Genomic DNA, 12444 nt, shown 5'->3' with positions numbered 1-12444 from the left:
GAAGAAAATTTGTATGAAAAATTGAGGTTATTCCAAATAATAGAATGATGGAATAGAGGTAGTTCTTCATCTGAGTCAGTAGCCAAAATTAAGAACATAAAATGCATCAGAGAGCTGAGCAGAAGAAATTATTTAGAGATGGTTATGTTGGGTGAAGAAGCTGCTTGATTGTTTACTTATATTGCTCCATTTGGATGCCGGAGGAGGAAACTAGGTCATTTGTGACCTAGTGACATGGCATAAAAACAGCAGAGAATGTTGAGAATACAGAAAATGAGTCCTTAAAAATAGGAGGTTTCTGCTGTGTTTTGGCCACAGAAGAGCCTAATGGTACAGTTCAGTAGCTGTGGTTAGAAATTTCCCTGTGTCATTTAGGAAATGGCAAAGCTTCTGACATGAGAAAACACAGCGCGAAAAGAAGGGGGAGGGACTCACAAGGAGAGGCATTTTAAGCTAACAAATCTTTTTTTAATTATTGTTATTTAAAGTGACATCAACACCATCCGTGAAGGCATCGGAGACAAGATCAGTATATTCCTGCAGTTTTTTTCCACGTTTGTGTCAGGGCTTATTATAGGATTCATCTATGGCTGGAAGCTGACACTGGTGGTTATGTCAGTCAGCCCACTTCTTGCTGCATCGACAGCAGTTTGGTCAACTGTAAGTGTGTGGGGATTCACAAGCAAAGAAACCAGAAAACCCTATAACTCTTATGCACAGGAAACGGAGAGAGAATGGGAGAAACCTAATGTGGTTTCTAAGTTGGGGGGTTGGCCGCACACTTACTTTGATTTCTGCTCCTTCTGTAGCCTTTCTTTGGGTTCCCAAGCACACACTTTTAAGTCATGTTCCTTCTGTCTGCATATCCTGTCTTCATACCATGTGACAGGAGGGTAACCTGCAGCAGAGCATCTTTCTGGCACAGAAATTTCCTCATGGCAAGTGCTGCGGAAGCCCTTGCTTTTCCCTCCTAGCACAAATACCTTTCAACCTCTTTCCATCTGCACATGCATATATCACATATCTTGCAAGTAATCTACCAAGTTTCATGCTGTGTACAGAGTAGGTCTAAACAGATACATACAGCTGCTGAAAACAAAAGTGATATAAATCAGTGAAATGGCTGGAGAGGTTTCCCTTTCAGATAGGAAAGCTTTTTCCCCTCATTCACTGTTTAGCTGCATTAATATGGGTGGCTCATACTCCTGAGTGGCTATTTATATATGATTCTATGGGTTTTTTGCTATCTGAAGCATTACAAATAAGCTAAGAAAAATAATGTTATAGGCTGCCATGTGATTGACCTTCTTACTTCAATATCTGCTGGTGTTCTACTGTCTGAACACCTCAGACACTCGCCAGAGCAGCTATGGCATACCTCCTTCCACTCTTCCTAGTGTAGTTTGTAGGCTGTCCTCAGCTTGGGAGGAAAGTGGATTGGTCAGGAAGTTCACCTGATATTTGTGTAGCCTTTGACTGTAATAAGGAGATGATGATAAATTGAAGTCTATTTGAGAGAAATTCAGGGTATGGGGAGGAGTTGACCCCCACTTTAGTAAAGTCTGATCTTGTGCACCTTGTGTGATTGTTCTTATTCACCAAGACAGTGTGTGTATTCTTTCAGTAGGCTGCAATAACAGATGTTTTTCAACTTTTCAGCTCCTGGCATCCCTCACTGCTAAAGAGCTGTCTGCTTATGCCAAAGCAGGAGCTGTGGCAGAAGAAATTTTGACAGCAATCAGGACTGTTGTGGCTTTCAACGGACAGCAAAAGGCATTAGAGAAGTAGGTTTTTCAAAAGAATAATTGTATTTAAAATATGGAAAGGGGATTTAGTTGTGGATTTGTTTTGTGAGGATATTTTTTACTTTGGAGGGGCAGAGGGATGAGATTCCCCTCAGTGTCATTTTGTCTTTCCCCTCAGTGTCATTTGTCTTTCTGTAAGTGGACAAATCACCTGAAAACAAAGATGTACAAATAGACCTAATCAGTAAATATAGGCTACTTTGTGTTGTCACTGCAGCATAGACGAAAATTTCTCCTTTGACTGAGATCCGGAGTTGAACTGAATGTAAAAGTGGTGGGAAGGTTATTTTCACCTATGAGTCAGACGCAACAAAGCATGCAATCAGTTGCTTATCTTCTAGAGCTTTTGTGCTACTGCTCTGATCTTTGATTACTGAGCTTATTTTTAAACTGCACTGGATAGCAGCCTTGGGTAAAATCGTGCCACTGGCTTTTACAGTGATTTGCAACTTTAATGATTTGCAAATTATCGTGTAGTTGCCCAGTGTTGGCCCTAGTCACACATAAAAGGTGAAAGGATTGTGGCTGACCACAAACTTATTGATATGCATGTCAGATAACTCAACAAGCATAAACAATAACTTTTTGTATACAAATACAAGGCCTCACTGATTCCATGCAGTTGGGAAAGGCAAACCAGATGACCTGATTCATATGCTCCATGAAACTCTATCTTTTCCAACTCATATTTGCCTTGGTGTTGTGCAAAATTTTTAAGGTGGTGTCAGCCCTAGCTTAGGGTCCTACAGACTGTTCTTCCACTTGCTGCCAGGGACTGAGCTCTGACTATCTTTTAGCCCTGTCTTCTGCTTACTGGGGTTTGTTCTTAAGATACAACAGTATTAAGACTGCTTGAACAGTAAAGGCAAAAAAAGCCCTAAGATGACCTAGATCATTTGTCACCCCTCCTCCCTATCTTTTACAATTACCAGTGTCTGAAAATTAAATGACAGGAGCTGTTTCAAACTACTTTGTCTAAAGACAAAATAACTAAAACCTGAGTAAGGCCTTTCCTTTTTATGATTGACCAGTCAGCCTCTTCCACAGCTCTACCTCCATTTCATGTAAAAAAACCCAAGCAAACATAGTGGCTTTCCTAGGAACATCTTCCACTAGGGACGAACTCCTACCAGGGAGTGCATTTTTCAGACAGAGGATTGTGACTCCTACGCAGCTCTTGAATGCTGAACCGAGGGTAAGGAAAAGCATCCTTTCACTGCACAGTGCCTCCACTGACTGCAAAAGTTTATTCGTGAAAGGGATCTTCAGTCACCTTTAGTTTCTGGCTGGGGCTTGGCTTTTCCTCTGTATTTGAGTGATCATGTGTATTTATCACACTGCTTAAATCCAGTACTCCCTTTTCCTGGAAGACCTATGATGCCTTTGACTCAGATAAAGGGCTTGGTTTTAAGAGCACAACCAAGTCAAAATATTTCAATATTTTTGACTAACAAATGCTGCACTGGTGGCATCTTAGAAATTTACATGAACAAAATTAATGCAGTTTTTTAAGGTTGTTTCCCAGCTGAATGAATTGCATGTCTTCATACAATGGGGTTGTATTTTATAGAAAATATGCTTTGGAAAAAGAGTGCAGGCTGCTGGCCATGTTGCTTGCAAGTAGAAAGCTACACTATTCCTAGGCTACACTTTGCATAGTAAGCTTGGGTAAATGAAAGCTATTTGCTGAAAACTATAGAAGAATTAATTAATTTGAACCATCCTTAGAAGAAATAATTCTCTCACTGATCTTGTCAGTCTCTATACTGACCTTCTGTGTCCACTAGTTTCCTATATGTTAATCAGTAAACTGACCTATGGGAAAGATATTTGACATCCCAGAATGGACAGTAAGAGAACAATTCTGCAGTCAGAGGGAGCTCTCATTTATCTCCTTCCCTAGTGCCTGGGGTTGTTGGGGGCTTTTATTCTGATTTTGCTTTTTTTGAATGTGGAAGAGTAAACTTTACCTCTGGTAGACAAGGTGGCTAAAACCTTTCCAAGATTTCCTTTCAGGATTAATGGAAGCAATGGATTCAAGAGTGCTATTGTGTCTTCCATTATGATAACTAAGTCATGATGCTTAATTGTTTTCTGAATGTCTTCCATAACGGTATGCCAATATTGTCAGCATATGTCAGAGCATATTTATTCAAATTAATTACATCCCTAATAGTCCTCTGTAAAAAAAAAAAAAAAAAAAAAACCAAACTGTATTCTCTTTCAGATTTTAGTTGTTTTGCTTAAACAAATCCTGTTGATTAAAAATAGGGCACTGGGAAATAACCAGAATGGCATGTGGTACTTGTCAAATTAATGCTTTCCTTACCCACTTTCAGATATGATGCTAACTTAGAGATGGCTAAAAGTGTTGGAATGAAAAAATCCATTACCACTAACACATGTCTAGGTGTTTCACAATTTTTCATCTTTGGATCCTATGCCCTTGCATTTTGGTATGGGACCAAGCTCACTGCTGAGGATCCACATTATGACATCGGCCGTGTGTTAATTGTAAGTACAGCAATGCAGCTTTGAAAAATGTTTTGTATCTTCAGGGAAAGTTATGCAAGCGGTGTCTCTGTTTTCTGCCATGTGCTTGCTAAATCAGCTGTTAGAGACTCACTTAGTATAAAACAACAGAAAGGTACTCATCTTGTATAGCTTTTGATATAATAAGTTTGATTGTCTTGGACTCTATTTGTAAGGTGGGATGAATAACCTAGAGCCGGTGGTGAAATCTTTCTAGAGCACACATGGGCACGGGTGACTCTGTAATCATTAATTGCAATGCTGCTCTCCATCTCCCACAGGTGTTCTTCTCTGTGCTTGTTGGAGCTTTCTCCCTGGGCCAGGCAGCTCCCAACCTGGAGAGTGTGGCTAATGCACGCGGGGCTGCCTATGAAGTATATAAGATTATCAATAAGGTAAACATCTAAGTACATACACTAGTAGCCTTTCAACCAACTTAACTTTCACTCCCCCTCCTTTTTTTTTTTTCCCTTGAGAAATGTAACAAAAGCGCTCTAAAGCTCCCAAATCATCAACTTCATGGATGTTTACCACAGAAACACATAATATTTTCGTTCATCTAAAAAAACCCAGCCTCTTTATTTGTTACAGTGAAAGCTGGAAAACCTGATGTGTCTGAGATATATAGTTGAGGTTTTTCTCTAATATTAGACTTTCAGCTCCAGTGGGAAAGCAGTATGACACTATACTAATTTTTAAAAATGCATGTATGCACAAATTCAGCTGAGATGGGGTTTATTGGGAAGGGGGAGTTGGTGAAGAGGGGATTAATATTGCTATTGAAAGTTATAATAATAATCTGTAATGCTGATGTTGCTATAAAAAAGGTTTTACTCATTATTTTCTTGGTCTTGCTGTGCTATGCAGCAATTGTATATCTGTGTGTATAAAATACTTTAAAGCAGGACTAAAAAGTTCATGGAGAAATGGCTACCTCATTCTTCTTGATGTGAGTATAAAATCCTTCTATGCAGATTACTGAGGGCCACTGTTTTGGCTTCAAGAGAGTGCAGTTAAGTTCTGCAATTACAGATTTTCTGCTATGGATTTTGTTGCATTTGAAAATGTACTGTATTTGTCAAAGTAGAATTCACAGTTTGATGTTCCCCCGTATTCACCATCCAGCAAGTAAAATGCAGCAGTTCTGCAATGATGTACTGCAGTGTAAACCAGAAGCTGAGAAAGTAAAGAACGATATATGTAGCAAAAATAATGGTTGCAAAAGTGAAATAACCACCAATTTATTTTACAAACCTCTTTCCAGAAACGGCTCATAGATAGCAGTTCTAAGGAGGGTTACAAGCCAGACAAACTCATAGGACAAATTGAATTCAGAAATATCCATTTCAGCTACCCTTCCAGACCTGATGTTAAAGTAAGTGTTCTGTTTGGATTACTGTACTGAAATTCCTCAGCCTATGTCCATATTGTCTAATCTTGTTATTCTTGATTGCAAAATGCATTCCTGATTTGGGGGATGTGGCATAACTTTTCCTTCAGTAATGCACAAAGACAAAGCTCTAGATCTACTGTCATGGTCTATCTTGTTCTCTTCTGCAGGAAAAATCTAACATGTCTTGCTCCTAGTCTGAATTTCTGTGAACAAGAACTTTGATAAATCAAATAAGATTTTTCAAAATCTTTCATTCAGTCTTCCAGACTTTAAGCAGTTAAACCAGAAAGTTACTTTTTTTCCAGTTTCTTGCCTCTTTGGAGTTATGATATCCTGTGCAAAAAATTATCAGAGATAGACTTTCAGTACATTTGATAGCATATTGTTGTAAACTTATCATCCTAAATGTACATTTGGAAGTCAAACATTGTTTTGGGCATATGTTAAAATTGCTGTTCAATAAACTGTTGTCCCTGTTCTTTGCTAGTTTTGTTTCCATTAGTGTCCTGTGTACATCATGTTATGGTGATTACTTTTGTGGTGATACAGCTGATTTGACCTCTTTGCCATATTCTTTTATAATCTTTTGAACACCTTGATTAAGGTAAAAGTTTCTTACTTGATGAAGAAAATGGTAGAAACAGGTATTTCAAATGTCAACAATTAACAGCTTGACATGCTGATCTAGCGGTGAGAATGGAAGGTTTATTCCTCTATGGCTGTTTCTTCAGGTGGCTTTTCACAACTCAGACATCTGAGGTCTGTCCCACTGTGCATCTAATCTGTTTCCAGGACATTGGGACAGCTGGAGGGCAAACTCAGAGCTGGGCTTTCTCCTTAACTGAATTTTGTACAATGTATCTTCTATCACTCTTGGCTCAGAAATCTGAAGGGACAGAGCAGAGTCTTCATCTTTCTTCCTAAAAATCCTTTTCAGGCTCATGAGTTATGTTACGGGCCAGCACACCAAATGGCAGGGAAATAAGACATATTTCTCATCTTTCCCAAATCTGAGTCAGCATCTCTCCCTACTGAGAGCATCAATGTTATTTAATAGAGCCAAAATAATTCAGCAAAGCTGTGTAGAAATTACCCAGAATCTCTCAAGCAATTGATGCAACACAGCATAATCTTCCTTGTTCAGGTTAAACCAATTCAAAGAGATCTAAGGACTATAGTCATTGTTAGTTTTGATTTTAAGATTTAATACCTTGCCTGATGAAAGAGTTAGAAATAGCCTAGTATGTGGTAATGATTATTTGTATCTGGAGGTATTATGATATCTAGAATATAGTTCATTCTTGAAAATGCAGACATGGGGATATCAGCTTCCTGGGGCTATAAAACTGGGTGGATGTAATACAGGGAGAGGAATATTGCAACTATTTTAATCTCTCATTGCAAAAACATGTGTAGGCAAACTTATAAATCAGCCTGGTATAAACAAGGAGAGTTTCCATAGCAGCCAAGTATTTTGGCAACTACACAGCATTACTTGTAATGGCATGGACATCTTTTGAGGTAAAATGTTCTCTAAATGTGAAAATAGCAACAAAGATATCATTAATCTATAACTACTCCCCAGGCTGCTGAGGCTGTTAACAATAAAGAATGGGGTTTATTAAGGGCTTTCCAGCAGTTTTACCTTGTCAAAACAGCCGTTTATATTTTAAAAACAGAAGAAAGCAGGCTTGTTTTAGTGATATCCTTTAGCATCTGAAAAATAATTTTCTGTGAGATTCATAATTAAGTGTTATGCCATGGAAAATGGAGGACAGCAGGAGAATGTAAGACCCCAAGCCTGCTACCAGACCACACAAACTGGGGAAAATGAGCTATCAAGTTTGGAGTACTGTGCCTGTGTCTATATTAGTTTGAGTGTGCTGGGGAATTTTCCCAGGCACTGGAATGCAATGGTCTATGCAAGGGAACTCTTAAAATGTTTCTTGGCATGAACTTGGCCTGTTCCAGTTATCAATCTTCTCAAAAAATTCCCAGGCTTGGTTTGGTAGGCAGAGGGATCCAGGGACCATTCCCAAAAGGCAGGTTGCATGTAGCCATCCTGTTTCGAAGGCCAATAGATTTCTCAAGCATAGGTGCAGTTTTTCCCTGTCAGTGCTCCAGGATATTCCCAGGTACAATCAACTTATTGATGTTGCCATACCTTCAGACTGTGGCCCTCACTACTGCCTTGGTAGCAATAGCTACAGTTACCTTTACAGGCTGTTCTCTAATCAAACTTGTTAAACTAAGGTATACTTTTTTTTATTTATTCACAGATCCTCAAAGGTCTAAACTTGAAAGTTCAAACTGGGAAGACCATTGCTTTAGTTGGTGCCAGTGGCTGTGGAAAAAGCACTACTGTTCAGCTGCTGCAGAGATTCTATGATCCTGACCAGGGAGAAGTGAGTGTCTGAAAGAGAACTGTAAACAGTCAGAGCTATTAGAACATGCACAAGTTTCCCATATTGACTGAGCCTTGTTTATTATTTTGACTGAATTTGAGCACATATCTGCATAGTTCATATTTCCACAATTTCAATTTCAGATGAATGATCCTCTCTTGTTGGCCTGACTTCACTATTCTGCTCCTTCTTACAGTACTGTGTCACACATAGCAAATGCCACAAGTCTTTGAATAGACTTGCAAGATCTGAATTTAAAATAATTATCAATAGTTCACTTTTAAAATTCTCTAAACTTTTTAAGCAAAGCATAACCCAACAATGTTCTGCTGTATTTTACTTCCTTTTCATTGAATGTAAGCTAAAACCTGCAGAGAGCTTCCCTTTTTTAAATGATTGTTTTCTTGGCTTGTTTTTCACTGTTAACCCACAGCAAAAGTTTCCATCATTACACACTGTATGTGTTTTACCACTAAACACTAAATCCAGTTAGTAAATGGTAAATACTTCCCACCAGAAATTTCCAAAGCAAAAAATTGAGACAAGAGAAACAATGTGTTTTTAAGAAAATGTGCTTTTTACTCGTGATATTTGAAGAATGCTACTTAATAGTTCCTACTGCTAGTTGAAAGTAGGTAGACATTTCAAATATTAAAAATTGAATTATCAGTATATAAGGTACCAAGACAGCTGTTATCAACACAGTTTCTTAAACTTAATGTTTCTGTGGCTGTTCATTCCTGCCTCCATGACTCATTTTGCTGTGTCAATGCCAATGTTCATAGGACCACACTGCAAATTATCTAGGTTAAAAATAACTTTCCCTTTCCTCTTAGTCAACTTGAACTCTCTTTGATCTGGTGTAAAGCACAGCCACAGAGACAATTGTGTAGCCACAACTGTGAAGACAGCAAACTGGCATCGGGACATGAGAATCATGTAAAAAGTGTCCAAGGAAGCTGGAGGATTAAGCCAGCTCAGATAGGATGGTTATTGGGGGAACACAAAAAAAAAAAAGCCCATGATGTCTTCTCTGTTTATGTTGCTCCTCATAATTCTCCAGCTTGTGCAGTGGATGGAAAAACTGCTGTTGCAGCTTCTCCCCCAACGTAGTTTTCTATTAAAGACGCTATTTTTTTTTTTCTTGACCTTCTAGCTGATACTTCAGTCAAGTAATAGTAATTAATTGCTTTATTATAAACAGAGTACATTTCCTCGACTTCTTTGATGCACTCTTTTCCTCTCAGATTACCTTAGATGGTCGGGATATTCGGACCCTTAACACAAAGTGGCTACGAGAAAATATTGGCATTGTGAGCCAAGAGCCTGTTTTGTTTGCAACCACAATAGCTGAGAACATTCGCTATGGCAGAGAAGACATCACTGATGCTGAAATTGAGCGAGCAGCCAAGGAAGCCAATGCTTTTGACTTTATATCTAGACTCCCTGATGTAAGTTCATGAACTTATTTTGAGTGTAAGAATGAAAGGTCCATTTTAGGTTGGTGTCCTGTTTCTGAGAGGCAGAGCATGGGAATCCAAGTTATACTACAGCTTCTCAAAAGATACTTATTGCCTCCAGCAGATTTCAGTTCAGAGAGTTTTTCAACTAGATTATTGTGCCTTTGGTTTCTCTCAAAGGACTTGTGCTGAAGTCTGGGAAAAAATGTCAACGTCTTAACTCAGGAGAAAGGAAGCTTCACAGCCATCCTTACCCATCTCATGAGGCAGGGAAGAGTTGGGCTTTTAAAAAGAAGAATGAGAAATCCAAAGCCCTTTGTACAAAATCCAAAGCTGTCTGTACATTCACAGGAAGTGGGGGGAGTGGAAGAAATAAGTATGGCCTGAGCTAAGACCCTTCTTAGCAGCTAGAAGCTTGAGCCCTCCCTCTGCCTGAGATTCCTGGCTTTGAGCCCTCTCTTAGCAGTAGGTGCCTTACTCCTTTCAGGATGAGGGTGGGAAGCAAGGTCAATCATTCTAAACACATCCTCACAAATGGCTAGTATGTTCTTCCCTTCTTTCCTGAAGTTAAAAAAATGGGGGAAAAGTGCCCACCTGGGATTAGATTTCAAATCCTTTTACTCCTTTAGAGAGCTTGACCCCCACCTCTCAAGAATTTCTAGCCATTTCTAGCTTGTCAGTCTGTTCCAAGGTTCCTTTTTCTCAGGAAGAGTTATTTTATCATATTTACTCTTATATAGCTGTTTAATAAAAACTACACTGGACTTTGAGATTTGCCACTTTGCAGTAAGTGATACAGTCAGTAGGAACCAAACCATGGCTCCAAGGGGGGTGTCTCAGATTCAGAGGAGGCACATTTCTGCTATGTCCCTATCGCTCCAACCCTTTTGGAAAGGTAGGCAATAATCAGAAAATATAGAGATGCCTGTTACAGGCTTGTCTTGAGAAACCCCAGGGTTTGGAGCACCAAGTGAGCAGTAAAGATCAAGTCTTTAAAGAACCATGTGTTCAAAGTTTGGCAGGTACCACATGTGGTGGGGGTGGGAGGGTTTGGCTAAGGGCCAGTTGGATGGATGTCCTTCCGTGTTTGCTCTGCATGTGCTCAAGTCAGCTGGAAGAAGCTACATCTTCTACAAGTGAGTAGTTAGGGTTGCACGGAGAAATGAGGATTTGAGATGTCTCAGCTTCTGTTCTGTTCTCTTTTCTCAGAAATTTAACACCATGGTGGGTGAAAGAGGGGCTCAGCTGAGTGGAGGACAGAAGCAGCGAATAGCTATTGCCCGTGCCCTAGCAAGAAATCCCAAAATTCTTCTTCTGGATGAAGCTACATCTGCATTAGATACTCAGAGTGAATCCATAGTGCAAGCAGCTCTTGATAAGGTAGGACTCATGTTAATGAAGCTAGCAGCTTCCATGAAAAGGTGAAACAGTGCTTAAGAAAAATTAATGTACAATTTTCAGTGCAGGTTTCCATCAGAATCAAGGACATTGGAACATAAAATTTGGATGGATGTTCCATTTCAATGTTTTAACAGGGAGTTTGAACTATCAAAAATTTAATTGAAAATCATGTTAATTTGTTTACGGGTTTTGGTTTTGCATTATTACTTATTACGAAGACACTTAGTCATGTGGAACTGAAACTTAGGTCTCCTGCACTCCCTTTCTCAAATCATAATTGTTCATTTGCTGGTCAAATATTGATTGCATCTTATCATGGCAAGATATGAGGGCAGAATGGCCCTTTCTAGGTAGATTAATAGAAAAGTATATTTCTTTTACTGATATTCCTAGTATTTATTCCTTATTGAATAGTTGCTTCATAATTTTCAGAAAGCTCTTGGGATTTAGCCATTTGCATTCTTTTCCTGCTTTTAGCAGCCCCACAGCTCTAGGGTGAGTGCTGCTGCAGAGCAGATGTCAGAATTTGTACCCATGACTGTGATCAGTACACAATACCTTCCTCACAGCCCACCTTCATCAGCAGTTTCCATCAACATATAGTGGAACCCATAGGCTTTGATTGAAAAAGAACTTCATGGTTGGGCTTGAATGTGTTTTCTTTTGTCTAATATTTATTTTAATGTATTTTTTAGAATGAGGTGAAAAATTCTGCCTTTCATTTCCATAGTTATGCAGAGAGATACGAATTACTAGTATGGCTCAAGGGAAATACAGACTTGTTATCTTCACTTGCTAGTCAGTTTAAATCTGAGGTAAAGTGCATTTGTTTGTTATATTCATGTCGTTCTAGTGATATTAGTATTGAGGTAACATGTAGATGCAAAAATAATATTCATATAATCTAATTTCTATATCAATCATATAATTGATGCAGACTTAAACCCTAAAAGATTGCTGCTTTAGATGTAATTTAGCTTTCTTCTGTGTCTTTGGTTGTTTTTTAAAATTTTATAATGAAGTACTTAGCTTTTCCAGAAGGTTATTGCTTCATTTAGTGCATAACAGAGAGAGGTCATTCAATTAAGTGGACTCTTTCTCATCCTTCTTCGTGTTCTCAGAACACGCCAAAATGAACCCTGAATCATAAGTTAGTCATCTTTTCACAGCTTTTTGATGTCCATCAGTGTAGTCCCCTAATGGGATTTCCAAATTGCTTTTCAACATCCCTGAGTGGAAAAAGTGGTGCTAATATTGTTCATTATTTTTACAGCTGAGGAGCAGAGATACTAACCTCATGAATGCTCACTGTTTCTGGGCATTCATGTTCAGCTGCTAGTAGCCAGCTGTTTTTCAGATAACTTTGCATCTTTTAAAGCATTTTGCTAGTTCTGATCACAGCTCCCAGCTACGATGGTGAAGGCTTTGTGCATTAGGACAGAGGCATA

The 12444-nt window shown here is 38.9% G+C and overlaps 1 protein-coding gene across 3 annotated transcripts in view; it reads left to right on the top strand.

The window, feature by feature from the left end:
* The window catches only part of ABCB5 (ATP binding cassette subfamily B member 5), a 34643-nt gene that overhangs the window by 4826 nt on the left and 17373 nt on the right, over window positions 1-12444 (top strand). For all 3 annotated transcript variants that reach the window (XR_004240375.1, XM_032110042.1, XM_032110034.1), the window contains exons 7-14: window positions 489-660; window positions 1660-1784; window positions 4145-4319; window positions 4619-4732; window positions 5602-5712; window positions 8010-8135; window positions 9383-9586; window positions 10805-10975. Coding sequence is in view for 2 of the 3 variants with exons in the window: in XM_032110042.1 (XP_031965933.1) it covers window positions 489-660; window positions 1660-1784; window positions 4145-4319; window positions 4619-4732; window positions 5602-5712; window positions 8010-8135; window positions 9383-9586; window positions 10805-10975 (1198 nt within the window). In the remaining variant the exon portion in view is untranslated. The remainder of the gene's footprint in view (window positions 1-488; window positions 661-1659; window positions 1785-4144; window positions 4320-4618; window positions 4733-5601; window positions 5713-8009; window positions 8136-9382; window positions 9587-10804; window positions 10976-12444) is intronic.

This window comes from Corvus moneduloides, chromosome 1, assembly GCF_009650955.1.
Source record: "Corvus moneduloides isolate bCorMon1 chromosome 1, bCorMon1.pri, whole genome shotgun sequence".
NCBI classification, from domain to species: Eukaryota; Metazoa; Chordata; class Aves; order Passeriformes; family Corvidae; genus Corvus; species Corvus moneduloides.
Note: the sequence above shows the minus strand (reverse complement) of the source record. Positions and strands in the feature narration are given on the sequence as shown.